Source organism: Pseudorca crassidens, chromosome 17 (genome assembly GCF_039906515.1).
Source record: "Pseudorca crassidens isolate mPseCra1 chromosome 17, mPseCra1.hap1, whole genome shotgun sequence".
NCBI lineage: Eukaryota > Metazoa > Chordata > Mammalia > Artiodactyla > Delphinidae > Pseudorca > Pseudorca crassidens.
In genome coordinates this window covers 51,950,699-51,975,836 of record NC_090312.1, presented here as the reverse complement: position 1 = coordinate 51,975,836, position 25,138 = coordinate 51,950,699, and the positions used below count along the sequence as shown (strand labels likewise).

The following is a 25,138-nucleotide window of genomic DNA, read 5'->3' as shown; positions in this document are numbered from 1 at the left end:
ACTGAAACTGAAAATGACATGGCACTGGCTGGAGTAACTGATGAGAGAGCAAGAAAAAAACAAAAATGAAAACAAACCACGATCAAGAAACAATCAGTCAAGGTCTGACTTTCTGTACTTAGTTTCAAAAGGAGATACCACAAATCCCAGCGGGAGACTCCAGCATCATTAGCTGTCTTTGTCTTTCTCCTTTGTTTCCACCTTCCTTTCCTTTTCCTTCTACCCTAGATTGTTCCAGGAGGTGTTTATAGCTCCTTGCAAGACACATTCTAATACTTGCTTTCTCTCACACAAACTTCACAATATGTCCATGTGATAAATAGTGTGGAGGTAAAAGACAATTCATCACAGGCACATCTCCTATGAAAATAAAATTAGAAACTAGCTTCTAAACCTGCAGAGAGAAGGGCGTGGTGTCAGGCACTAATTTCCATGCGAATTCCTCTCCATCTCTAATAGACGTTCTTCTTTACCAAGATCCGTTTTTATTGGTGTCCTGTTCCAGACTGCTCCACTCCACCCATCCTCATCCTGTAAAATACATTCACACTCTTTCGTGACCCTACTCATTTGCCCATTAAATAATCAGTCATAGAACTGTCGGAATTAAATACAGAGTGAAATTAAAATACTGGAGTCACTTGGAGGGTTCAAGCAGCTCCACCAGAAAATACTGGGCATGGATTTAAAAGAGGCTGCGTGGGACTTGCTCTTGTCCAAGTTCTTTCTCAAGAAGTATCTGAAATAAGCCTAAATTCAGAGTTAATCAGACTGGCCTGCTTTCTCAGGTGGACTGGAATTCATTGCTCTTTCCCCTCAACTCCCTGATGTCAGTGGCACTTTCTGGAGGGGAGGTGGACTTCTCTCCCTACTGCAGAAGCGCAGTTCCCCCCGGGCCCACTCCCTGTCTGAATCCCACACTTGAGGCCAGATGCCAGCATTCCCAGAACATTTGTGGTCTCCTTTCAGTTTCCGACCTGCTCAGATTGAGTCCCTGTAGACTCTTCCTCAGCTTGAAACCTGATCTTCCACCCCTTCCCTGACCTTGATGGTTACCTTCCTACTTTAGGCCTCAGGTGCTTTAGCTATAAAATGATACAGTTGCCCTTAATTCTAAAGTCTTCTTTCTAAAGCGCTACAATGTGGTGGCTCCTTGAAAATGTTTCTCTTTGCTGGTTTTAATTTTGTAGAGAATTAAAACCCCAGCCACTCTAAAAGACAGTAAGTTACATTGGATAAGGAAAGTGTGCTTTTGTAGTTAGATTAACAGGGATGGAAGATGACGTAATATGTTTTAAGATATTCATGATCCATTCTCCTGAGAGTTGGGGGAAGAAGGGGAAGAGAGTTAATAAAATACCAAACGACTGTGACAAATTAAGTTCACCAAGATGTAGCTGATTAGTTACTACTTGAATAAGCCACACAAATCCAATTCAAGTTGTCCCTTATTTTTCTAAGAAGGATCCCAGTGAACTGAGTCCCATGTTCAGTGACTCCACGTTCAATGGCTTAGTCTTTAAAAACTTTAAAAACTTTAAAAACTGTTATGTTGCTGGAAGAAGAAATATTGCCCATCAGTCCTAATTGATGTTTAGCTATCACGCACATTTGAAATAAATTTATTACTTTGCCTGATCTCAGTGTAATACATTCCAAAGGGGCAAAGAGCACACGAAAAGCTATGGAGTCTCCATCTTCTACACTGAATTGTGGAATAAATTACATATTATTTGGCCGTGAAATTCACAAGCCATAGAAACCACGCCATTAGCAATGTATACAGTGGTAAACAGCAGGTAATGAGAATGATATAAAACAAAACAGACTGTGTATGTTGGCACTGCTGCCAATAAAACAATCATTAAATGCATTCATATGCATCTACGCTAGGTAAGCTCTTTAGGGCAATTGCTATGAGTTGTACATACCTGTCAGGATATTATATATAGCCCACTTTCTATGGCGTTTATTCACAGACTCTGAGAAAGGGTTACTCTGGGTAAATTCAGACCTTTTCTCAATATAGAATTTGGTCAACATGCATTGTACAGCAAAATTTCACAGTATTTTCCTACACTAATTGCCACCTCAGCAAATGCAGGATTAAGTATAATGGATCATAAGAAGTTAGAAAGGAAAGATGGAAGAAAAGAAGGAAGGTAGAAAAAAGGTGGGTATCGAGTACTTCAACATTTATGTAAAGAGTGGACCTAAAACTAACCTGAGGTTTCCCTGAGCTATTAGCATACGCTATAGAAACTTAAATGAAAAAATAAAAAAAAACAGCAAGGGAAACTCAAAGATTCTTTGTTTGTTCACTTTACTGCATACACACCTACACCTTAAACAATCTATATGCTTGTATCCAATAAGAGAGCATTGTTTTGCAAGGCTATTTGGGTTCTATCAGCATGTAACGGTCGGACAACTCAACTTTAGCAGAGTTAGGCTTCAGGTGAATAATTGCTTCTTTCAGGTTGCGAGCATTTGAATTTTCCAGAAATGTTTCCCAAAATATGAAAACTAAAAGAAGGGTCCTAGGACAGCGTCCTTTAGAAGTTTTATATAGTATCAAGGCTTCTGGAGGAAGAGAATCCTTGTCGATTATCAACACAATGATTCCAAGCAGGTCAATTTTTGCTGAGAATATTATATAACAGAACCCACTTCACCTCCATTATACTGACAATGATCTTCCTTACTTCAACCTTGTGCTTCTTAGTAAAGTTGAAAATACTGAGCCAAGAACAGACAGTGACAATGCCAGAGACTCAGATGTACCTATAGGTGCCTTCAGACAACATCAGCCACCCAGGCTAAAGTCCTGGTTTAAAACATCCCAACATGAATGCATCTCAAAAACCATATGCTGAGCAAGTGAAGCCAGATCAGAAGGGCACCTACTGTATTATTCAACTTACATGAAATTGTAAACTGGGCAAAAGTCATCTCTAAAGATAAAAAACAGATCCGTGGTTGCCTTAGGGTGGGAGATGGGGATACTTTTGCAAAAGCCTAGGAGGAAACTTTCTAGGGTTTTAGAATTGTTATCTATCTTTATGGGGGTGGTAGTTAAACAAATGTATACATTAATTAAAAGTCACTGAACCGTTGACTAAAAATGTCTGCATTTTATTGTATGTAAATGATACCTTAATAAGGTTGATTACAAAATGAACCAAAACCAAAACAAAGCGGAAGAAGAACCTCTCAAGACCTCAAAGGAAATACACTGTTTTCTTCCAGGGTACCAGATTGGAAATGAGGCATTGGTCTGTTCTACCCTCAGATTATCCGTAGGATTATCTAGTGTATTTTAAAGTACTAGAGTCCCCTATCGGGAAAACTCACCCCATGTTTAATTACTTTGATTTCTTCTCTGCCTCTTCTCCCAACACAGTGAAGCCATTCACGGAAGGAAAACCAGCTTTTTCCAACTTTGCATCACCACATATTCTTTCCAAAGCTATTATTTATGGAATGGAATTTGGCTACACTTTGTAAAAATCTAGCTTTTTGAGCCTTACAAATCTTAACAGTTAACCTATTGCCTCCACTGGAATTTGGAAAAAAATTATTTTGAAAAGGAATAGCTGAGACTTGACATTTTTTTTTGTGATTTTCTCTTCCCCTAAGAGAGAGGTGAGTAGGAATGAGAAACACATACATAAAGAAAAATAAATTATCTTGCTGCCTTTGCATGGTTATAATTTAGAGGAGGCCCTTTTCAACAATAATCTATTATCAGAATCAATAAAATATAATCTCCATGAAGGCCAGGCCAGGATATTTGTCTCTTTTTCAGCAGATTGCAATACAAACCACATTCATGGATATGCTTCTGGATGATCTTTGTAATACTGGAACAGTTGCCCATTTCCTCATGCCTCTTCACCTTAACTTCAACCTGGTTTTTCACCAATGACCTCACATTTCCTTCTCTATCACTTGGTTGTGGGCCTCTTTTCCAACTCCAACTCCAACTCGCATTTCACTCTGGCACCAAAGGAAGACTCACACCTTCCTGCTTTTTAGTGATACCTCAAGGTCATTTCCATATTGTGATCACCCTGAAGAATAATAGCCAGACAATTGTTATTGCAGAGCCATCTGACAGTTTGTAGCTCTAAAAATTAACTAAGGACCGCATTTGTCAAAAATATCCTAGTTTAAGATTTTGGTAATACAGCAACAGTAATTCCGAAGTCATTTATGACAATCAGTGTGGGAAGCACCCTCCTTCAGGAAGATCCTTTGCCATACAATACTCTTTCCCTGTCTGGTAATAAGGAAGAATGGCCGTGGAAAGTAACCTTTTGTGGAAAGAAATACTTGGCTTTGAGAAGGCTTGAAGTTCATACATTTTTCTTGAATTAGATTCCCCATTAATTACTTTATCAACAAAGAGGTAATTATCAGAGTTATGTAAGCAATTAAGGAGATGCTACTCCACATTCTTTCAGCTTGTTGACCTTTCTCACTTTATTTCATGTGGCTATCTGAAACATCAGTGATTTACATGCCTTTTTTTTTTGACAGATTTCTGTATGTGTGTGTCCCCATGATGAAAACATCATTAAAGTAAAATATCATGAATAGACTCTTAAGAAGCAGAGTCTACTGAAAGTCCTGGAAAATATGAAAGCACTAATATTCATGGACAGCTCTACACTCTGAAAGTTACTCCAAATGTTGTTGATCTCTCTTTTGTCTAGGAGTTTTTCAAATTTTCTACCATGATCATTTGTTAGTTTTATAATTACATAATAAAGGCATTACATCATACAATCTTTTGTTATCCATTGCAGTTTTAAAACTATTCCTTTCCTTGTCCTCAGCAGATATGTCATAGATTATTCGTACACAAGCAAAGACTTTCAACGTAACAGTACTTTATAGTGAGAAGAACTATGCTGAGCTATCTCTATCCTAAGACAATACACTAGGAAAGCACTAGGAATTCTTAAGCACTAGGAATACAGAGACGATCAAGGGGCAAGTTCCTTGCCTTCGAGTATACATGATCATTATAGCAAATGCTTAAATAGCACTTAGTATATAACTCACCACAGCAGTCGTCTTATCCTCCTTTTTAATAGGTGAGCAGAGGAAGCCACAGGGAAGTCATAGGGTAAAGCCAGAATTTGAACCTAGGTAGACTAGTACACTCTCCGCGGCTTTAACTACTACATTAAAAAATATATATATATATATAAGTTATATATATATATATGTATATAACTCCAAGTATTCCAAAGTTACAAAACACTTATCTACCAAAACTCAAAAAGGAGCACACAAACTTGCATAGAAAATAAACATGTGGGCTTCCCTTGTGGCGCAGTGGTTGAGAGTCTGCCTGCCTATGCAGGGGACACGGCTTCGTGCCCCAGTCCGGGAAGATCCCACATGCCGCGGAGTGGCTAGGCCCGTGAGCCATGGCCGCTGAGCCTGCGCGTCCGGAGCCTGTGCTCCTCAACGGGAGAGGCCGCAACAGTGAGAGGCCCGCATACCGCAAAGAAGAAAATAAACATGTAAAAGTTCATAAATAAACCACAATATAACCTGCTCCACATAATATACTGACTGCAGTGTCCTGGGCCTCTCCCATCCTTAGGTAGCCAGAAATTACAACAAAATAATACTTTTCACCTTTGGAAGCCACACCATCTCTCATACCAACCAACCAATTACTTTCTTAGAATTGGAAATTAACCTGAATATCATAAAATATATATATATATAGCATTAGTGATGTAGAATCTTTGTTTAAAGACAATAACTTCAATAGCAGAGGGAACGTTACCACTGCAGGCTTCTGATAACCTCTATATTTCTCAGATTTCATGCTAAATCATAAAATGCCATATTGTGTCTGAAGCTATTTTTTCAATAGTCCATTTTCTTAAATGGACGAGCAAAGCCGTAAATACTGAGGAACATTTTGGCTCCCAAATCCTAAAGCCATTCTGATTATGCCTGGGTGATCATGGGGACGTCATTGGAACTACCAGAGGACTGGCTGAAATACCAGTGTTCTGGCCAGCTTACAAATTAGAAATTATACAGAATCCAATTTTATTTTTTTGTTAAGTAATTCCTATGAGGCTTTTAGGATGTCAGTGTAAAGTCCTTTCATGTGTAATCTTTATCCATTAGATAGGGAACAATGCCAATCTCCGTCATAAATACTTTCACAACCTGACACTGAAAATCCATTGCAGGGCATAGGACCTGCAAATAGGATGTGAATCACACACATCCACTCATTCAGACAATCCACAAATATTCATTTTTAAGTCTACTATATGCCAATAATGTACCGGCCTCTCGGATGCTAAACCATGCTAAATGCTGAAACAGACATACTCAGTTCGGGCCCTCCTGGAACTTATTACCTACAGAAGTGCCTTCACTGTAAATGGTCAGGTCTCAGCCAATGCTATTATCATCAGCAGGTGACCAAAGGATAGAGCTTGCTTCCCTTCAGAGGTACAAAACAGTTCTTACACCTGAATGGGATGCAAAGAATCATCTGACTTCTTTTCACCAGGGGATGAATTGAACTGTCCTTGCAGAAGAGATAACATAAGGTGTGAACCCCAGATCCTAGAAACGGGCCAGGCACACGATAAGTGTTCAGCTTTTCAAAAACAAATGAACAATCACTTCCTCTCCTAGATCTTTACACCCTTCCTCTGTTGGCTACTTTCTCTCAGCTTATAAACATCCTCAAATATACCCACTTAAAAAAACTCTCAGACCTATGATTCTTTGGATATTCTTGTGGATAACCTAAGTCTCTACCATGCCTTCAAACACCTGTCCTCCCAAAAGCCCACATCTGTACCTTGGGCCCAGACCTGTCTACCAGGCCCCTCTAAAGCACTGAAGATGAAGTAAGATCCTCTCGCCACCCCCAATCCCTTTCTACTGTGCTCTGTATCTCTCAAAAAGATGCAGCTGTAAACTGTCACCCACGCTTGCTGCCCTCCCTTTTCTAACTGGTCACCAGGCCTCACCCATTCTCTCTCAGATCTGCAAAACCCGGTCCCACCTTTTATAACTTAAGTGGGACCCTTAGATTACAATTCACCCTGCACCCAATCAACTGCCTTCCACATGGAGGTCCAAGTGAGCCTCTAAACCAGAATTCCATTTCACTGTTCTTTGGTGTTTCCCGCAGCCTTCAGGATAAACATCCAAACTTCTGACAGGACAAACAAGGCGCCTTTCTGTTGGGCCCCACTAAGTTTCCAGTATCGACTCTCATTTCTTTCCCAAACCCTGAGTTCCAGTCCTGTACATTAGTTTTGCCATATTTTCTTACATTTCTCAAACTTCAACACACACTGCTTTCTCCTGCCACCCCAGGAGCTTCTACATATCCTTAGAAAGGACGGCACTTCCTCCAAGAATCCTACCCTGAACTTGCCCTTCCAAGTTTCTGTGCTCTGCAAAGGGGAAAGATGGCGGGGAGGGATACATTAGGAGTTTGGCATTAACATATACACACGACTATATATAAAATAATCAACAAGGATCTACTGCATAGCACAGGGACCTCTACTCCATATCCTGTAACAAAGTGTACGGGAAAAGAATCTGAAAAGGAATGGATATATGTATAACTGAATCACTTTACTGTACACCTGAAACTAACACAATATTGTAAATCAACTATCCTCCAATATAGAATAAAAATTAAATCAAAGAAAAAAGAGATTCTGTGCTCTGTAGCAGCAGAACTCACTTCTTCCAGAGCACTGACTCCTGTGCTTGTGTTTACTTGCTGCCCAGTAGAAGGGAAGATTACCTAGGGCAGAAGGATGGTCTCCAGCAGCCCTTGGTTCTGACAACTCATTCAAGTGCCAGGATACTTTACACACATAACCTGCTAAATTAATTCTAAGAACCCACAGAAAGAGTGGTTTTTAATGTCATTTTACAAGTGTGTGGATTGTAGTGCAAAAGAAACCTGTCCAGGCCACAGAGAGCATAAGCTCTGGAATTCAAACCCTAAGCTGCCTTCACACCGGTGCTCTTTCCACTATATATGATACACCTATTGAAAAAAAATTTTTTTTTCCTGAGCCCTGTTTGAATGGAAAGGAAATGAAGCTGGGATATATCCATTTCCTAATCGCTTTGGTGTGTACCAGGCAAAGTCGTTCAACAGACCAGGTAACATCTGTGCAACAATTAACAATGCTCCAAACTGTGCTAAGTGTTCTACTTTGTAGAGTCTAGAAGCATTAACACAGTGCATCCTTGTAACCGCCACGGAGGCTGGGTCCTGTTAAGCCCATGCTACAGATGAGAACACTGAGACCTTGAAGCCTTAAGGCACTCGGCCGGGGTCACCGAGCTGGCAGGAGTCCTAGGCCGCACGCCCCGTCTAGTGCACGCACACCCGGGCACTGGGCACCGGTTCTAGTGCCCACCCTCCACCTTTAACCATTTAAAACCCCGCTTCTCAGCGCCCACACGAGGGCCCCTGGAAGCGGGAAGTACAAACCTGTCTCGACAAGCCGTGGCTGGAAGAAGCTCTGGATACAGATCAGGGGCAGAGGGTGCTCAGGAGCGGCGCCCAGTCTACCCGCGGAGGCAGTCTGCGTTAAGTCCAGCAGGCCCTCCCTCAGGGAAGCCCACACGGAGGGCAGAGGCACTGAGTCCTGCAGCGCGCACAGGTTCTCAGAGCGCGAGAAGGAGTCGGCCGTGCTGTCCGGGCGCAGCTTCACCGAGTGATCATGGCCTGAGCGCGGCCTCGGGGACGCTGGCTGCAGACAGGATGCCCACACCCGCCTGTGGGTCCCGGCTCGCCTCCCGGCCCCTCCGGCGCCCACCGCCCGGCGGCTGCGGTCCGAAGACATAGGGCCACGGGCCCCAGCTAGGCCGGGGCCTCCATGCCGCGGTCCGGAGCCCACACGCGGCCTGGTGTTGGCGCGGGCATCAACTGCCTCCCGAGCCGCGGGGTTGCGGTTTAAGCCTCCGGGCGGGCCCGTGGGGGCGGGGCTCGAAGACTTCTGCGCGCTCGCCGTGCGTCCGCACGCAGACCCGCCTCCCCTGACGACGCGGCCTGGGGAGCTGTGTCAGCAGCTTCGAGACTACGGCAGCGCAAAAGGTAGGAGGTGTGGAGAATTTGGGGTTTCCAAAAAGCGTTTGCTGACTGATCCAAACAAAAGTGAGACATGGTTGTATCAGCGCATTTTAAAAGTAGTTAAACTCCCTCAAAGTGTCTCTGCTCGCCCCGCCCAGGAGAGAGCGTGAACTCCGTGAGGGACGCAGGAAAGGCTGAGTGAACGTCTGCCTGTGGTCCCTTACCTGGTGCACGGGTGTGTGAATTTCTGCGGAGAGCTCTTAATTTCTGTCGTTTCTGCTGACTTGACACGGTGGTTGGCAAACGGTGACGTGTTCCGTGCATTCAGGACATGATCGTTGTTCCTAATAGTCACTTTGTTTTGTCCTGACACCTCCACAGAGAATTTACTACTGAATATCCACTTTAGAGAAGAGAAACTGAGGCGTAGGAAGTGAAGTGACTGAGTAAGAGGAAGGACTCAGACAATTGGTGTTAGTAAATTAACCCTGCAAGGAGGCCGTTAGCCTGCGGTGGCTCTAGCGACGCGGCCGCCTACTTAAACCAACCAAAATCTAAGCCTGTCAGAGCCTCAGGGTGACGAACACCGCTGAGGACACCCAGTCACAAACCACCAACTAGGCGTTAAAGCCATAGCAAATCACTCGTTTCCTTGCTTTGCTTCTGCCCTTTTAAAATAAACATCTCTGCAGCTCCTGTGGCTGGAGTGCTCCTCACCTCTTCCGCTTTGTGCTGCCTGAATTGAATGTATTTTTGCGCACATAAAGTGTTAAAATTTTAAATATGCCTCAGTTTGTCTTCTAAGATTGGCCGTAGAAGTTGGATTTGTGTCCAGTTTCTAGAGCAGTGGTCGTCCTCTGGTCAGGCCTTAGGCGTTACGTGTACAACGTTCCTCTTCTACCACCACCTTCTGGATGGCTCCACCCACTACCAGCTCCCACGCATCAGTTCCCCTAGGTGTGGTCGGCAATGGGTTTTACATGCAGCGTGCTCACATTATAACATCGCAGACACTCCTCCGTCCTCCAGCCAGCGTGTGAAGTGAAACATTACCATTCCTGTTGAAGAGTCTCTGGTGTGACCACTTTCCCAAACACAGCCACTCCCCAGCTGACCCTGGGTAACCACTCTTCTGAACTTGGTCTCCATCACTGGCATGGATGTCTTTCTATGTAGGCTACATGTTTAAGTATTCTTAAACTGCATATCGTATTCTATTTTGTTTTCTCTTGTTACTTGCTTTATTTAGTGTTATCTTTGCTAGGTTCATCCATGCTGACACGTAAAGATCTGTCTAGTTCATGTACTTTCCTCGCTACGTAGGATTCCCATGTAGGGAAATCCAATAATTTATATGTGCATTTTCCTGTTGATGGACATTTAAATTGTTTCGAATTTTAAGTATGAATTTCTTTTTTAAAAAAATTTTATATCCTTTTTAAAGGTTACTTTACATTTACAGTTATTACAAAATATTGGCTATATTCCCTGTGTTGTACAATACATCCTTGAGCCTGTCGTACACCCAGTAGTTTACATCTCTCACTTCCCCACCCCTGTATTGCCCCCTCCTCCCCCTCCGCACTGGCAACCATTAGTTTGTTCTCTATATCGGTGACTCTCCTTCTTTTTTGTTATATTCGTTCAATTGTTGTATGTTTTAGCTTCCATTTATAGGTGATATCCTACAGTGTTTCAGAGTTCAAAAGACTCTCACGACAGAAGCCAAAAGGTAAGAGCCATTTTACATTGATAAAAGCATTTTAACTATGTAGAAGCAGAAAATGAAAAGAAAGAACTTTGCATTACATTTAATAAAAGCTTAGGGAGATCTTTGTGGTATATTAGTGAACTTATTTGTGGAAATTTAGCCATGTACATTGTGTTGGAGAGGCACCAAGAGTTCAAGGACTCTCAAATTTGAGTACACAATTGCCTTACTTGTAGGCATGGTGGCATCCATTTACATAACAATGACTTGGAGGATGTTGTGTTAGTCAGCTCTTGCTGTGATAATGCTTTGGAACAAATCGACCCAAAACTCAGTTCCATAAACAAGAATTTATTTTTCTTGGACCTATTGGCTAGCTGCAGTGGCTCTCTTTTAGACCTCTAGATGGCTGGTTTTGCCCCGTGTTTTGGGTCAGTTTGAGGTCTGTAACACACATGTTCCTCTGGAGCCCAACTGTGAGGCCGCAGCTCCCAGGCCCTGTCTTCTCACAAAGTTCACTGAAACATAAGAGGTGAGCCCAACTGCACAAGCCCATTTAAGGCCTCTGCTGCTCATTGAAGGCCATCATGTCTGCTCACACTTCATTGGCCAAAACATGTCACAGATCTAAGCTGTATTTAGAATATGTGTATTTGTTTAAAGTTGGGTGCCCTCACAGAAGAATATTGCCTTTTGGACAGTGTTACCTTAGCATTTTCATTGGCATTTGCAAACGTGATAAACGCCGTGTGCACTTTTTCACCTTTGAGAACTTTCTGAAATTGTGGGACCATTTCTATTGGAAAAGAGGAAGGTACACTTTAGAACTCAACTCTAGTTATGGCATTGTTGGGAGAAGAATTATTGAGGTAAGGTCAATACAAGTGAAAGATTTGGGATCACATATTCATCATTAACATTAGCATTCTACAGAACATTCCTGGAGAATTGTGATGCTTGCTTTATGTGATTTCTATCATAAATCATTAGAATTTGACCAAGACACTTCAGTGAAACATACATCATACAGCACATCGCATTTTAGTTTTTCCTACCACTCCACAACTTATCATCAATACTTCACCATAACTCAGAAACAGAAACAGAAACTGAGTGAGTTCATTGTTAGCAGACGGGCTTCACAAGCAATACTAGTGGAAGTTCTTCAAATGATAGCAGACAGTAACTCAAGGCATACAAACAAAACAAAGAATGCTGACTAGAGCAGTTGTGTAGGGAATTATAAAAGATACTGTAATTTCAAATTTCTTCTCCTTTCTTCTCTTAACTAATTTAAAAAGTAAGTGCCTAACCAATATGACTATATTTGGATTGTTCTCTATATAACATAAAAAAAATCATATATTTGATGATATGGCACAACGAAGGCAGTGAGAACAAAGCTGTGTTAGAATAAAAATGACAGTAGATCATAAGCTGAATCCGCAGGAAGAAAGGAAGAGAACCAGAAATGGTAAATAGATTAACCCGACAAATTCAAAAATATTTATTTGCTCAACTTTCTTCTCTAAGCTCTTTGAAAAAATAAGTTTGTGAGAAGTAATTATTATAATAATATGTTGTTAAGTATGTAACATATATAAATGTAATAAAAACAAAAAAGAGGGGAAGGCATACAGCTCTATAAAAGTACAGTTTCTGTTTCTATCTGGAATGAACCTAGTAAAAATCTGAAGAGATTCTGAGATGTATTCCATAAGCCCTAGTGCAGCCATTACTCAAACAATGTGGTTAAAAATCATTAAAGGAATTACATGTTACAGTAGGAAATATCTACTTACTATGAAAGGAAAATGGAGGAACAATAACAAAAAAGCAAAAACATGAGACATGTAGAAAACCAAAGGTAAAATGATAGACATAAATAAATCCTACCATATCAATAATAAAAACTAAATGTAAATGAATTAAACAATACAATCAAAAGGCAGATATTGTCAAACTGGGTATTAAGGAATGTTTTCTATAGGAGACTCTGCTTGGATTCAAAAGTCTAATGTGTACAAAGTAAAAGGATGAAAAAATATACCTCATGCAAATAGCAACCGTAAGCATTGCTGAAGTGGCTATACTAATACCAGAAAAAATAGACTTTAAAACAAACAAAAAAGTTACTAGATATGAAAAGGGACATTTTATGATAAAGAGAGGGAAGATACAAAAATCTTTAACATATTTGCCCTGAATAAGGTAAAACCAAAATACACGAAGAAGAAAATACCAAAATCCATGAAGAATTGAAGGAAGAAATAGATAATTGCACAACATTAGGTAGAGGCTTCAGTACTCCACAGTCAGTAATGGATAGAACAGTTAGGCAGAAGATCAACAACGATATAGAAGAGTTGGACGAGACTGTGAATTAACAAGACCTAATAAATGTTTACAGAACACTCAACCAAACAGTAAAGTACTCATCCTGCTCAACTACATGTGAAACGTTTTCCAGCATAGATGACATGCTAGGCTGTAAGAGAAGAGATTGAACCCCACATACATTGCTGGTGGGAATGTAAAATGGTGCGGCCATTTTACAAAACAGCTTGAGAGTTCCTGCAAGTGTTAAACATAGAGTTACCCTGTGACCCAGCAGTTCCACTACTAAATATATACCTAAGAGAAATAAAAACTTATGTCTGCACAAAAGCTTGTACGTGAATGTTCATAGAAGCCTATTTCTAAAAACAAAAGGTGGAAATAATTCGAATGACAACCGGATAAATGAATAAACAAAATGTGGAATATCCATACAATAGAATAGCATTCAGCTATAGAAAGGAATGATCTATTGATCCATGTTACAACATGGATGAACCATGAAAGCATTATGTAAAGTAAAAGCAGCCACTCACAAAAGATCACATATTGTACGGTCCCATTTATATGAAATGCCCAGAATAGCAAATCTGTAGAGACAGGAAGTAGATGAGTGGTTGCCTAGGGCTGAGAGGGTTGAGGAGATTGAAAAAAGCTTGTTCATGTGTAATGGGTTTTTAGTGGGGGGACAGAAATCTAAAATTGGATTGTTGTGATGCTTACACAAGTCTTTTAGTGGTTACACTGAGAACCACTGAATTGTATACATTAAAGTGTTGAAATTATGGTATGTAAATTACATCCCAATAAAGCTGTTAAAATTATGATAATTTCATATTTATAAATTTGAAAATTCATCGAAAATGACAAATTCTTTAAAAATGCAAGCTAACAAGACTAACCCAAGAAAGAAAAAATATCTCAAAAACCTATATCTACTGCAAAAGTTGTTTGTATAATTAAGTACCTTTACAGAAAATGATTTCCAGGGATAAATGGCTTTCCAAGTAAATTGTTCCAAATATTTAGGGAAGAAATATTGGTAATCTTACATAAAAATCTTCCAGGAAACAGAAAAGTATATATTGCTCAAAATATTTATAAGGGCAACATAAGCTTCAGCTCCAAACTGAAAAGAATATTACAAGAATAGAATCACAGGCCAGTTTCTCTTTTGAACATGCATGCAAAATGTGTAAACAGAAGCACAAACTGTATCCATGGTATGTAAAACAATCATATATCACAATCAAAGTAGCTTTATTCTAGTAATGCAAGGTTGGTTTAATGTTCAAACATGAAACTGATCCCAGGAATGAATTAGAGTGGGAAAAAAGTCATTTAAAACAGAAGTCTTGGGACTTCCCTGGTGGTGCAGTGGTTAGAACTTGGCACTTTCACTGCTGGGGCCCTAGGGTCCAATTCCTGGTCAGGGAACTAAGATCCTGCAAGCCATGAGGCAGCCCCCACCCCCCAAAAAAAAGAAAAAAAAGAAGACAACCAGGAGAAGCACAAGATCGAATAAACATAACAGATAACACCTTATGAAAAGTAGGTGAAGATTATGGAATATGCTAAAATTTTAAAACAAAAAGAAACATTTAAAGATTCAAGAGGATGTGACAAATATTGTACATAGGCAAAAAATAAAATAAAATAAAATATACGGATGATGGGAGCCCAAAAATCCAGATGCCCATGTCCTGTCTCTGAAGATTCTCATTCAATGGGTTATGGATTTCCTCTATGTTTAAAAACCTACAGGTGTTATAAAGCAGAAACTAAACACCATTGTAAAGCAATTATACTCCAATAAATATATTAAAACACAACCAAACAAACCTACAGGTGATTCTGATATGATTCACAGACAATGTAAAGCTTCTGCTTTACAGGAAATAATACTTTTTATTATTTTGTTATTTTATAGTTATATTAACAGTTTGTACTATTGACCGGTAAGTCTGATGTCAAAATGCACTCCCCACTAGGGATATAAAAGGAACTAATAGTCTCTGCGGCTGCTTGGTGGCAGCATGCATGTATTGCAAGGGCAATTATTGTAGGAATCCAAATGAGTGGAACATTTTAGAATTGGAAGACTACATACAGATCATCTAGTCAAGCTTCCAACTATTATAGTTGTGAAAACTAAGGCCCATATAAAAGAAATGATTTATCTCCAAAGAGCGTTAGTGAAAGAGTATGAAATTAAAAATATCTCTGAACTTTTAATTTAGTGCTGTTTTTATTAATCTCATGTATTAGCTTAAACTTCAGTGTGACAGATTTGGGATTGAATTCTTGCTCAGATTTACTGATTGCGTGCCTTTTAGTAAGTTACTAAAACACTTTTAAAAAAAAAGATTTATTTATTTATTTTTGGCTGCGTTGGCTCTTCCTTGCTATGCGCGGGCTTTCTCTAGTTGCGGTGAGCGGGGGCTACTCTTTGTTACGGTGCGCGGGCTTCTCATTGTGGTGGCTTCTCTTTGTTGCTGAGCGCGGGGTCTAGGTGTGTGGGCTTCAGTAGTTGTGGTTCACGGGCTCTAGAGTGCAGGCTCAGTAGTTGTGGCGCATGCTCTTAGTTGCTCCGTGGCATGTGGGAGCTTCCCGGACCAGGGCTCAAACCCGCGTCCCCTGCACTGGCAGGCAGATTCTTAACCACTGCACCACCAGGGAAGCCCTACTAAAACACTTTTAACTTCACTTTTCACATATGTAAAATGGTGAGCCTTGGCTGATATAGAATATGAGATAACCTAGCACTGTTCTTAACACATACACGTAGTTAACATTTTTTGGCTCTCATCCCTCTTAAACAGCCTCTATCCTCTTAACAATGAAAGTGTGTTTCAGCTAGCAAAGCACCCCAGAGCTGACCACATTCTGGCAAGAGATATAGGATTCTTTTTCTTGCTGGTGGTTCTTTATACCTGATATTTGAACTGCACTGAAACATGAACATCTCTTGTTTATACTGTATCAATGGATTGATGAATTTGATAGATGAATTTTTAAAAGTAATATGCAGGAAAAAAAAGTAATATGCAGGAATTGAGCTGCCTTACTCTCAAGAAATATAATTCGATAGTGGTGGCTAAAACGATAAACAGTGTTTGGACAGGGAGTCCATATTGAATGTGAACTACCTGTACTCCCATTCGTCTATTAAGAATAAATAGAATCCTTTCAAAATCTGTTCTAAAGCGCAGTTATTTCCTTCTGGCTCATTTAAGTTACCTGCAAGAAAAAGACAATCTCCTGAATCCTTGCTTAAAAGGCTTTTAATATAAAGCAGATAATTTTTTGCAACATTTCCCAAACTTTTCATTATCAAATTGCCTGAGGCTTCTCAACGATTATCATTTCACAACAATATCTCCCTTTTCACCTTTTTTAAAAGAATTGGCCTCGTAGATGTGCCCTTAAAACAGAGCTTCACTCTCAGCTTATTTTAAATTTTGTATTCAAACAGTATGAAGAAAACAGGATCAGGGAATTCAGCCATAAAAGTGAATGGATTACTGATACGTGCTACATCATGGATGCAACTAAGTGAAAGAAGTCAGGCGCGAAAGGCTCTATATTGTATGGTTCCATTTATATGAAATGTCCAGCAGTGGCAAATCCATACACACGGAAAATATTATACATTAGTGGTTTCCAGGGGTTTGGAAGAGAGGGAAATAGGGAATGACTCCTCAAAATGGGTGTATGTTTCCTCTTGGGGTGATGAAAATGTTTTGTAGTTGGACAGTGGTGATAGTTGCACAACATTGTGACAGTAGTAAATTCCACTGAATGGTACAGTGAATTGTAAAATGATCAAAATGGTGAATTTTGTGTTATGTTCATTTTACTACAATAAAAAGGAGAAAGAATTAGGGAAAGACTTCGAGTTTGGGAAACTAAGGTGAACTGGTCAAGAAAAAGACAGCTCTACTGTTCAGTGTTCTCTCAGCTCTCCCAGTGCATTGATCCTCAGCAAAAAGTAGCCTGAACTTGTCGATGATAGTCATTCAACACAGTCCAGGGAAAAGTAAATAAAATAAAACCCAACTCTTCTTCTTTAGCACATCTATGAAAGGTTAACTTGCTGCTCAGCCACGTGGACATTCATGAAGACGTTTCACTTTAGGTGTCCTCTACTTCAGTACTTTACTCACAGCTCATTCACACATGTAGGCAACAGCATTCCTTAATTCGATGGAATCTGCAGTGCTGGTTGTGATGGGTCTCATGAAAAGAAAAGGGAAGGAGGAAAAAGCCTCCACATTGACTTGGTGGTCTTGACGAAATGGATGCAGAAGACAGCTTGAGTGTCAAACTGGAAACCGTTATTTTCCTTTTCCTTTTCTTTTTATCTTTCCTATCAGGTCGTCTGCCCACTTCCCACCCCCTTCTTTCAAACAGGAAAGACACTAATCAGCTGCTTTTTTGTGTTTTTGGCAAAACACCTATTGTTTTGCGTTTCTTGTTGTTCGGTGAACATTATTGTTTTTACTGCCAAATGAGCTTCAGTGGTTGATGTAGGGGGTCTCTTGGGAACTTAACTTTTTCCAGTTTAAGTGGAAAAGCTTTTTTGTTTGAATTGGCTTTTACTGGGTGCTTCAAGGTTTGCTCTTGGCTCTTTGAAGGGGGACTGAATAGCACTGTGTTTCCTTTGAGGTTCCAATGAATAAAGGATCCTATGTCCTGGGCACTTTTTGTTGATTTTGCTGTGTGTCCTGTCTAGTAGCCAGATGCAGATTCCAGGAAAATGACATATAAATGAATATAAGTAATCTAATATTTTTACAATTTGCTTTGGCCATACTCCTGGTCTTACTCTACTTGTAGCAGATGGCTTTAAAGAGTATTAGCTATGTATATATTAAAAATAATATAAATATACCAATATTAAATATTATATTGATGTATAAGTGTAATATACTAATATTTATATTAGTGTATAACAATTATGTATTATATTAATATATATTTTTGCCTGGCATATATTATATACAAAATATATGAGTAATGAAATGTATTTCTATGGTTAATATGTTCATAATATTAATATGATATATCCTGTAATATTGATTATAAAACAATTATATCATAATATATAAATATATAATTATTATTATCTGATATAATACACTATAGTTAATATATTCTATATAACAATATATAATGTATTAGTATAATTGTATTATATAATATAAATATAATACATATATAAAACTATATATCTTTTAGTTATACATTACACATACGAGTATGTATAGCTATTTATAATTTTATTGACATAGGAATCTGGTCATCATAACAATTGATGTAAAAATATGCAATATTTTCAATCAAATGGGCCTTAACCTCACTACCTACACATAAGTACTTTTAAAATCTTGAACCCTGTCTAACTCATGCTTCCATATCTCTCAACCCGCTTTTCTACACATGCACGTAGACACACGTTTATACACGATATATATGTATACTACCAGTTTTCAGTTCGATGTATATAAATATATAGTATATAATTATATTCCTGTGTATGTATACAAATATAAATCAAAGGTATGTGTATAGGTATGTATTTCATATGTTTCTATAAATATACAAATAATGTATGTGTATATAAACACATGACTGTATACATACATACACAGAAATATACTTATTTAAACAAAAGGGACCTAAATATAGTTCTTTAAGAATAAAAAGTTATGTCTCACTGTTTCAGTAACAGTTTATAGTTTTCTACTGTATGTGCTTCTATAATTGTTATGAACATTTCGCATTTTTGTTGAATGTTGTTTTAATTTTTTGCCTTTTTTTGTTTTTTGTTTGTTTTTTTTTTGGTACGTAGGCCTCTCGCTGTTGCGGCCTCTCCCGTTGCGGAGCACAGGCTCCGGACGCACAGGCTCAGCGGCCATGGCTCACAGGCCGAGCCGCTCCGCGGCATATGGGACCTTCCCGGACCGGGGCACGAACCCGTGTCCCCTGCATCGGCAGGCGGACTCTCAACCACCGTGCCACCAGGTAAGCCCAGTTTTTTGCCATTATTAATGAAGTTCTGAAGAATACGGTGGGCAAGATTACTTGAAAAACTCTCCTAAAAGAAAAGGGTTAGGTATGCTAGGTTAAATGTACACAACTTATTTTTAAGTGCGTGGTTGATTTTGGAAGTGTGCAGTCGAAATTTCCAGGACCCATGAAGGAAGGGTGGTCCATGTGTGAGAGTGATAGCTCTATTAAGAGTGGATTGAAGATCTTGCTAGCTTAGAACAGAAGCTGGAAATCCTGTTTTTATGGAGCCAAATGGCAAATATTTTAGGCTTTGTAGACCAAAGAGTCAAAATTGAGGATATTATTTAGGTACTTAGGTAACCATTTAAAATGTTACCAGTTAAAACGTGAAAATTATTCATAGCTCATAGGCCATAAAAAATAGGCAGCTGTCTGGATTTGGAATACAGGCCGTAGTTGAATGACACACCTGGTATAGAGACTTGTTTTTAAATGGCCATGACCACATGGGAGGCAGGAGGTAAGACTCCATCCCTACTAGATGGGAAGTTAGAACTAAACCTACCTATCCCTGGCTTCACCTGTAATGAAAGGGTGTGCCAGGAGAAAAAAATATCTGCTGGCAAAGGGAGACTAAGAGCAAATTCTCTTGGCCTCTGCTCTGGGTAGGAAACAGGTAGGAAATCTTGAGAATTCTGAACCGCAGATCTGTGTTCACAGTGTTTGGGTTGCAAATTTATTTGCGGTCTTGCAAACAGAAGCTAAGAAATTAACTTAAAATGCTCCCAAATCGGTGGTATTCCAAACACAAAACTAAACCCTTTCTGGAGAGGTAGACCTTCAACACAGGCCTATAGCGTTCCCACAGATAAAGTTTAGCTAAACGTGAGCTCATGATCTAAATTTACACGATAATGAAGAAATCAGCTACAAGTGGAGAGAATCAGCAAAAACAATCAATACCAGAATTAGATTCCCAAGGCCATCCATCAGATGTTGGAATAATCAGGTGCCAGGCAGAAAATATACATAAAACTAGAACTGAAACAAGGAGCGAGGATGTTTTAAAAGACTGGGTAGGATCTTTCAAACATTTTTAAAGTACATGTCATTGATAAAGCTAAAAACTCGAAGGTCGTGTAATACAGCAGATTAATCGTGGAGAAGAGTGAAATTATTTTTAAAAATAATTTTTTTAAAAATATGTGCTGTTTTAAAAATATGCTGTTTTTAAAAATATGGCAGATCAGATTTCCTGCCTAATTATATAAATTGATTTATCTTAAAAAATACACAGTATTTTAAAGACTTATTGGCTGTAAAATAAGTTAAGGGTATTTCAAAGGGCTTCTCTGCAAAGAGAAGTGAGAAGTAGCAAAACACAGAAAGTAGAGGGGAAAAAATGTCAGTATATACATTGCTATAGGGTCAACTAAGCCTTAGGCCAGCAACTGTGAGGAGGAGCTGACCCTTAGATACGTACAACTAAGCTGGAACCTTCAAAAAGTTCAACTATTTATAAGTAAAAAGATTTATTAAAATTAATAACCAAGTGTTTTAATTGACATCAGAAGAGTAAAACAATAAACCCTGAGAACATAGAAAAATAGACAATAAAGATATGAGCAGAACTTAATAAAACAGAAAAAAGTATAAAATTGAGGTGATTTAGTAAGTCAAAAGAATATTCTTTGAAAAGATTTAAAAAAACAAACTTTGATTAAGCAAAACAAAAACGTAAGTAAACAATATACAGAAAGAATCAGGACAGTGTTATAGCAGAGAGTACAAACAGAGAATATATGAAATGCCAGTAAATTTGAACATTTCTGTAAAGTGGACAATTTCCTAGCTCCTAAAGTTTACCAAAACTGACACAAGAGGAAATTTGTAGCTGGAGTTCTTGCACCAGTAAAGGAATTAAGTCAATAGTTTACAATCTTTCACCAAGAAAATACCAGACCCGGCCAGATCATTTGGGAGGTGAATTCTATCCAACTTCTGTTAAACAGATAACATCAATATTAACAAAGAAAAACTTCTAGGGAGTAGCAAAGGAAGAATGCTCCTTTATTCGTCTTACGAAGTCTGTATAATCCTAATACTGAAAATAGATTAGGACTGTAAGGAAAAAGAAATTTACAGGTCAAATTTACTTGTAAATATAAAAGGAAAAATTTTAAACTATGATATTAGCTACCCAAGTTCACTAGAGTAAGAAAAAGCACGAGCAAGTTAGGCCATCCAATGTAGTTTAATGTCAAGAATATATATCAATAGATTGAAATCACCACATTTTATTTCTTTCATCTGTCTCTTTAAAAAATTGCTATGTACTTATATTGATCTCTCTTGTACTAGGCACTGTGCTAAGTCACTTACATATTTACTCCTTTAAACCTTCTATCATCCCTGGGGGAAAGTTCTATTTTGCTTCCATTTCTTAGCTAAGACTCTAACCCCCAGGAAAGTAAAGCAGCATTTGTAAGTTTTTGTGGATGGTCAGTGACGGGACCAGTACAGGAACATCCAAAGTCTGTGCTTGGAAACAGTGCCCCATGTTGACGCTCACATTACAGATGAAAGGAAAGGAACCATGCACTTACCATATAGATTAAATCTCACATTGCAGGTTAAAGGAAAGGAACCATGCACTTACATTATAGATTAATACCCACATAACAGGTTAAAGAAAAAAGAAACATGTGCTTCTGTCAAAAGTTGTAAAGGAGGCATATCCATTTCTAAATATATTTCCCAATTTCTTTTGCTTGTTTTCTGACCTTTGTAGTGCATTTTGCCATGAGGAAGCTTTTAATTCTTACATAATTAAATGTATCCTTTTTTTCTTTGTATCTTAGAAAGATATTCCTCATGAATAATTTATTTCAAGTCTCCCAGGTTTCTGATACTTTTACACTTTCATTATTTTTTCACTTTTAACTAGTTGCTGTGTCTAGAATTTAGTAATTCTATGATAGCCATATTTTCCCACTTTTGTTGAATAATTTTTGCTGCTGATCCAAAACGTGAATTTTATTTTAATCTCAATTCCCTTATGCTCTTGCATCTAATTTTAAGATGCTTCCTATTCCACTGGTTGTCTTGTCTATCTAAAACAAAATGCTACCTTAAAAATAATGTAATTATAATATAATAAATGTCATTAGTAAACATAATACAATATATAATAAATAGCATAATATAAAATAACAAAATATAATTTACCATATAACAAGGTCAAAGGAGAGCAAAAGTATACAATCACTTGAAATATCCCCCAAAAGATATTTTATAAAATTCAATATTCATTTGTAATTTAAAAGAAAGAGTAAAATAGGATTGATGAATGCTTCCAAAATAAGAAGAAATTATATGTCTAAAAGAGAAAGAGGTAAGTGATAGACTTTAGTAACACTGGCAATAAATGCAGGACAAGATGAGGATGCCTGATATAATGTTAAAGAAAAAGTATTATGTAACATTGTGTTTGCAGCACTGATGAGTTCAGTGAAAAGAGAATCTCATAGAAAAGAATATCTCGTTCTTCTTAATGTATGTACACTTGTCCATTGCATGAACATAACAGCTTATTTAACCAATATGTTACTGATCTGCATCTGGATTTCTAGGTTTTCATGGAATTTTATTATGCACAGTTGTTTCAAACACTAGGACTTCCTCTTATGTTTATATCTTTTGAAAGAAACAATATCTCCACAGATGATTTATCTGTGCTGGCTGCTAGCTGACTTTGGGTACTTCTCAGTTCTTCCCTTTACCTTCCTAGTCAATATGAAAAGGGAAGGCAAGAAGGTCTCCTGTTTAGAGACTGTAAAGATAGGTCTTGGTGATAAAGTCTTGGTGGTAGAGGCTAAAAGTATTAACCCAGAACAAATGTTTTTCCAGCTGTAACTGTGTGTGATTCCCTTGGCTTGATTCCATAGAGGATGTAAGACAAGACTGTAGAATCTGCCCTCAAAGTGCTTCCAGTAGGATGAGCTAAGTCACGTATGGTGGCATATCTAATTCAAGACAAAATATCACATCTCCTTTTCTCTCCTGGCAAAACTTGGTGGAGTGAATGTAGAAGTCACTGTATGCTTTAAATTAAAGCAACACAATAAATCGTGTATTGGAAGGTGATTATTCTGGTCTCTTTGTGGAGACGAATTGGAAATTGTCTAGAAGAAGGAAAATTAGGTTAACCAAAGTTAAACTCATAAATAATTGAGCATTAATTAAATATCTGTGGTCTATGTTTCTCTTTGATCATAATTTCTCCCAGTTTATAGACCTCTCTGATACCTGATTAATCCTTGTCAAAGATGCAGTTAACAATGATTATTACTGTGTATTAGGTTTTGCCTGGGCCCTGAAGAAACTATCCTAAATCACCAGCTATGATTGTCACTTGATTTCCTCACAGAGAACAATCAGAACTCCTTGTCTTAAGTGGCTTGGGATGAGAAACTAGTTAGTCTCTTAGATACTGTTAGAGGACCCTACAGAGCCCATTGGTGAAAGTTTGGAAAACACTGGGCTTCTTAAAATTGATTCTTGTAGTGCTTCAGGAAAGATCACTGAACCAAAAGGATAACGGTATTTCTGGTTCTGTTGTTAGTGTTCTCCATGGAAACATTGCTGAAGCTTCTGGACTCAATTTCCTTCCCCATGTGTTAATGTCACTGAAAATATCCAACTCCATTCTATCCCCATATAACTTCAGAAACGAAGCAAAATGGAGACTCAAAATTCATTTCAAATAATGAAATGAATATATAACGTAGAATGGAACTGGGAAAATACCTGGTTTAAATTCTGGAAAGTACCAACTATACAATTCTGGATAAGTTGCTTCATCTTGCTTAGTCTAATTTAATGCACATCTCACAGGATGTTATGGTGATTAATTTAATATCTTTGTATAACGTACAGTGTTATGTAATTTCTTGTTTTTCTTGAGTAAATTCATATCCTTAAGCAACTCACTGTAAACAGTAGTTACTTACTTGCTTAAATTACTCTTATCTTCTATTATCAGCTGAATTGTGTCCTGCTCAAGTTAATATGTGGAAGTCTTAACCCCCAATACCTCGTAATATGACTGTATTTGGAGATAAGGCCCTTAAGTAGGTAACTGAGGTCAAATGAGGTCAAATGGGTGGGCTCTAATCCAATATGACTGGTGTCCTTATAAAAAGAAAATATTAGGACACAGACATGCACAGAGAGAAGACCATGTGAAGACAAAAGGAAAACATGGCATCTACAAACCAAGAAGGGATACTTGAGAAGAAATCAATCCTGCTGACACCTTATCTCAGATTTCTAGCCTCTAGACCTGTGAGTGAGTAAATTTCTGTTGTTTAACCTCCTCAGTCTCTGGTACTTTGTCATGGCAGTTCTAGGAAACTAATACAACTTTTTATGGCCTCCTTGTCTCAAGTTGAAAGTTCAATATTTGGCATCATAGCTAGGAAACAAAAATATCATCTACATTCCTTGTTGTAGTCTTTCTTCCCCATTCTCATTGCTAGTAATTTCCATATTTGGGTCTGTTTTCTGTGCCTTGTAAACAGAGCGTTACGCTCATTTCTGCTCTTACTGCTAATATACAGTAAATGTGCAGATACCGAATAGATTTTGGAGAAGTGCAGCATATAGTTGGCACATGTGTGTATGTGTGTGTATTCATATAATTTATACTTTTTCTCTATTTTCTTCCTTTGGTGTGAGCTAAGATTCTCTGCTTTTGTGACGAGTACTCCTGAATACTAATCCCTGAATTTAATTCACCAAAAATTGCCAAAAATAATCATAATATGGGGAAAGAGAGAGTGATAGAGGGAGAAGAACAAACAATCAGGCAAGGGCAGTACTGTGAATTATTAGGGTCTTATTAATAAGATTATGTTAGTCTAGAGGAAATGACCGTAAATATCATCAGTGAGCCCAGTTGGTCTTTACTG

The 25,138-nt window shown here is 38.4% G+C and overlaps 2 protein-coding genes across 34 annotated transcripts in view; one reads left to right on the top strand and one right to left on the bottom strand.

Moving 5' to 3' along the window:
• The window catches only part of LOC137210245 (UDP-N-acetylglucosamine--peptide N-acetylglucosaminyltransferase 110 kDa subunit-like), a 168,726-nt gene that overhangs the window by 52,834 nt on the left and 90,754 nt on the right, over nucleotides 1-25,138 (bottom strand). The gene's annotated exons all lie outside the window — the stretch shown is intronic.
• LOC137210249 (UDP-N-acetylglucosamine--peptide N-acetylglucosaminyltransferase 110 kDa subunit-like) overlaps nucleotides 9,707-25,138 on the top strand; it is a 39,656-nt gene continuing 24,224 nt past the window's right edge. For 3 of the 4 annotated variants that reach the window (XR_010936422.1, XR_010936421.1, XM_067711928.1), the window contains exons 1-2: nucleotides 9,707-10,835; nucleotides 19,006-19,178. Coding sequence is in view for 2 of the 4 variants with exons in the window: in XM_067711928.1 (XP_067568029.1) it covers nucleotides 19,071-19,178 (108 nt within the window). In the remaining 2 variants the exon portion in view is untranslated. Of the gene's footprint in view, nucleotides 10,836-18,375; nucleotides 19,179-25,138 lie in introns of those variants that run through there. The other variant, XM_067711929.1, reaches the window with a different exon arrangement.